At 50.1% G+C, this 4,431-nt stretch overlaps 1 protein-coding gene across 1 annotated transcript in view; it reads left to right on the plus strand.

Moving 5' to 3' along the window:
* The first annotated feature begins 2,551 nt into the window (after positions 1-2,551).
* rapgefl1 (Rap guanine nucleotide exchange factor (GEF)-like 1) overlaps positions 2,552-4,431 on the plus strand; it is a 34,212-nt gene continuing 32,332 nt past the window's right edge. Inside the window, exon 1 of the mRNA XM_026163836.1 lies at positions 2,552-3,740. Within this exon, the coding sequence (XP_026019621.1) occupies positions 3,541-3,740 (200 nt within the window). The 5' untranslated portion in view covers positions 2,552-3,540. The remainder of the gene's footprint in view (positions 3,741-4,431) is intronic.

A 4,431-nucleotide genomic window follows, 5' to 3' on the forward strand; every position in this document is an offset into this window, starting at 1 on the left:
ATAATCTAATTACTTTTTTGCAATAGTAATCCCTTACTCTACTCGTTACTTGAAAAAAGTAATCCGATTACAGTAATGCGTTACTTTTAACGTGTTACTGCCCATCTCACAGAATGAGTACAGCATCATGTTTTTATTAAATATCTTCTTAAAATGACTGACTGTACCTTTAAGTGCATTAGTTTATGATGATTCTTCAGGGTGCCACATGTACACTGTACCACTCACTGTCAGCTGGACAGGCTGAGGCTTTCGATCTGACCGGCTAACATCACAGCAGCCAGGTCCAGTTTATCCAGCTGAGGTGAAGCCCAGCAGACAGCTAGCAGCTACAGCTGCCTGTATAATAATAATGCACACTTTCAGCTGTAACACAGGTTAAACAGGTGAGTTATAATAACAGGTGTTATAAAGGAAGAAATGATCTACAGAGTGCAAACAGTTTGTGTTACCGGCTGTGAACATGTTGACTCTGCTGTAACAAACATTTTCATATAATAAATATTCTATCCTAAAGTTTTAACAGGGGAGTCTCCGGGGACAGACTCACTGCTGCCTCTGCTGGACACCAGAGGAACTGCAGGCGCATGAGCTGCTTTTTGTTTTCCCAGCATGCACTGCGAGCGAGTCCTCAGTAATCCAAAATGTAACCCTAACACTAAAGCCACATTTTGAGTGTGAAAAATGCCTTCAACCCCGTGGGGAACTGGATTTTGGTACGTATGAGGACTGTTGGTCCCCACCAAGATAGTAAGAACCTGTAGACACACACACACACACGCACACACACACACGCACACACACACACACACACACGCACACACACACACACACACACACACACGCGCGCGCACACACACACACACACTTCTGTTTTTCTGGCCGTTAATATGAATATTTATGACCTGCAGGGGGCGGGCTGCAGCGCTTATATAAATGTGTGATTGGCAGCTGCTGGTAGCCAATCAGCTCGCAGGCAGTGGCTCCTCCTCATGAATATTCAGCAGCAGGTAAATGAAGCTGATGAAAAGAAGAAGAAAAAACAAACGGCAGTATCTTTGTTGCCGTGGTCACACACACTGCCGTAACCATGGTGAGGGGCTCATTGACACTGTGACTGACAGCTGAATGTAGATGATGATGTAAGGACTTCTGAACAGGAGGAGCTTCCTGCCTTCTAATTGGCTCCCGATCTGTGATGTTAGCAGCGAGTGTCTTTACATGATTTTTACTTTCACGTTTCATTTTTCTCTCCTTTCTGTTAAAATATTTTTTAAATCTTTGTCAGCTTTCTGTGATTTTCTTCTTATTCTCATATTTTTACTTTATCTTGGATACTTGAGTTTTTTCTTTGTGCAGGATTTATTTCTTCCCTGTTGGTTTGATTCTTTTTCAGCATTTCTTCATTCGTCTGGTTTTACTGGCCGAAGCTTTTTGCTCCTGACTTTCTGTTTAAACTGCTCCGGTGTTGCAGCAGGAGGAGGATATTAACACTGTGTCAGCTCCAGATCTCAAGCTTAGACAGCTTCGTCTGTGTGCAGCACAGATGATGATGATTTCAGAGATTTGTCAGGACTTCACCTGTTTGACCTCAGAATACCTGAACTGTCTGTGTGCAACCAGAGACCACTGAGCATGTGCAAACGTGAGCCCCAGGAGTGACACGCGCCATGTTCGGTCAAACATGAACACACACACAGGTCACAGCGTACCTGCGTAATAAAGCTCGTCCTCCAGCCTCACTGTAACAGAAACACTGGGTTCAAATATTAGAAAAGTGATGAAGATTATTTGGTAAAAAGCTGCTTCAGAGAAAAATAACGCAGCGTTAACAGCACGGGGCAGAGGACACACACACACACACACACACACACACAGTGTCACTCATACTGAAGGCGGGCTCAACATTAACGGGTTACAGTCAAAATCTCTGCTCATGTCAAAGTTCAAAAAGCCGTCCGGCTGTTAAAATGTGTAACGAGCAGTACAAACGCAAACACCATGCACATAGTTCACTCATACATGTGTATTGCTTATTATCATTTTTTTCATTGTATATTATTTTCCCCTCTTTACTTTTGCACTTTGTGGTCCAGCTGCCCGATTTCGCTGTGCAAGACAATTACAATAAAACTCTAAGTCTAAGTCTCAAAACTGCTCCTGAATAAGTCCCGTGGGCTGCAGTCTGGACTCTTGGCTGTGGGGGTCAAAGGTCAAAGGACAGCTGGGATCCTGTCCAATCAGGTGTGCTCCTCAGCCTGCTCCCCTCGGGGATTGGTGATCTCGCCCCGATCATTGAGCCTGTACACAGACACGCGTGAGAACAACTGGAATGTGTGTTAGTGTGAGTCGTGCCGTCAGAGTCCGAGCTTCAGGTGAGCTGAGAACACGCTGTCATGCACAGGTGAGGTCATCCAGACGTGTTCCCGCTGAAACAGGCGTATGTGAGGAAAGCTGATGCTTGCCGTTATAATCATCATCATTTCTTTGGTTTTATGCTCATGATTTGTGTCTGTGGTGGAGGTGTGGTCTCAGGTGATGGAGGTGTGGTCTCAGGTGGTGCGGTGGTGTCAGGTTACAGCAACATGCTGCTGGCTGCTCCTGCAGGAGGAGGAGCAGGGGTGTGTGTGTGTCGGGTTACAGTTTGCTGTGTGGCTGATTGTTGCGATCATGTTCCAGCACACAGATCAATAAACGGTCAGGTGACCTCACAGAGAGTCAATAATGTTGGTGTGACGCTAAATCCAGGTGACCTCTGACCTCTGTGAAAAGTCCTGGCTGGTCTTTGATGGTGGTTGTGCTAAAGGTGTGTGTGCGCGCGCGTGCAGGTGGATAAGAGTAACGTGATCTGGAGCTGAAGTCTCGCGGTACTTCCGGCTGAAACGAGCGCTCCTGTCGTCGGGGATATTTCCATATCCATCAATTTTACACCACTGCAAGTAAATGTGTCTGCGCGTGCCCGCCCTGCCAGTGCCGCGGGAGCGCGCAACTGCAGCAGATGAGCGCGGGGAGGGCCGGGGGAGCGTGCACGTTCACACTCACTTCTCATCGCTTTAATTTAGCAGAAGGGGAGGAGAGAGAGGGAGAGAGAGGCAGGGAGAGAGTAAGAGAGAGCTCGCGCACAGTCTCGCGGACCGTCGGAGCTTCCGCAGCATCGGACCTGGAAACCAAACCGAACCAGCACCGCTGCCCAGAAAACCCACAGCACCGGAACGCAGCGCCGGGCGCGTGCTCAGGTGAGGAGCAAGAGGAGGAGCGGACCGAGGCCGAAGCCCGAGCGGAGAGGCCGGGGACGGTGCAGCAGAAGCCGGGGCCGTTGCCACGGAAGAGTCGGTGTGAAAGCAGGAGAGGAGCACGGAGGAGCACCTCCGCCTCCGCCGATGGGGTAGAGCCGGCTGGCGTCCGCAGCAGCCCGCAGAGCCTCGGACGGTCCGCGCTCACCTGCCCGCCCCGACCCGCGGGGCCGGTGATGTAGCAGCCGCCCCCTCCCATCGCATCCACCCACCGAGTACCGCCGCCTCCTCCGCCCAGACTCCCACCATGCCTGCGGGGATGAAACCTCTGGAGAAGTTCCTGAAGAAGCAGACCACGGCGCTGACCCGGGCTGGGGGCTTCGTCGGCGGGGTGGCAGATAAAGCCGGCGGCACCGGGGCGTCCCGCCGCAGGGCCAGCCTGTCCCGGGTCGTCCCGTTCTTCAGGGAGACGTCACCGGAGAGCGGCCAGGCTCGCGAGGTGTTCAGGTGAGACAGAGCGGGTTCGTGGGGGATGAGCAGCAGGTGGACCGCGGTCCTTAAAGGGGTCCCGGGACTCCCCGTCTGCAGGTGAACCCGTGATTCAGTCACGTGATCGCAGACAGCTTATGTAAGCCGGTAACGCTGGGTTACAGTCAGACCCGCGTTACCTGAATGTTACCTGCGTGTTTCCGACACCTGTGACATACTCACACGGTTTACCTTTAAATACAAGCCTGCTGTTGTGTTGTTAACTCCTGTGAGCTGGATTTATTTATACTGTGAGCCGCAGCTGGCGACAATGGGAAGGAAAAACTCCCTTTTAACAGGAAGAAACCTCCAACAGGCTCAAGGAGGGGCGGGGCCATCTGCTGTGGACCAGCTGAAGGCTTTTCAGGGAGTTTTTAGGAGATCCTGATAATAATGAATTACAGTCGTCCAGCCTGGAAGTAATAAATGCATGAACTAGTTTTTCAGCGTCACACTGAGACAGGATATTTCTAACTTTAGAGATGTTGCACAAATGGAAGAACGCAGTCTTACATATTTGTTTAATATGTGCGTTGAAGGACATGTCCTGGTCAAAAATGACTCCAAGGTTCCTCACAGTGTTACTGGAGGCCAAGGTAATGCCATCCAGAGTAAGAATCTGCTTAGATACCATATTTCTAAGATTTTCAGGGCCGAGTACAATAACCTC

The sequence above is a fragment of the Astatotilapia calliptera genome, chromosome 4 (assembly GCF_900246225.1).
Source record: "Astatotilapia calliptera chromosome 4, fAstCal1.2, whole genome shotgun sequence".
NCBI lineage: Eukaryota > Metazoa > Chordata > Actinopteri > Cichliformes > Cichlidae > Astatotilapia > Astatotilapia calliptera.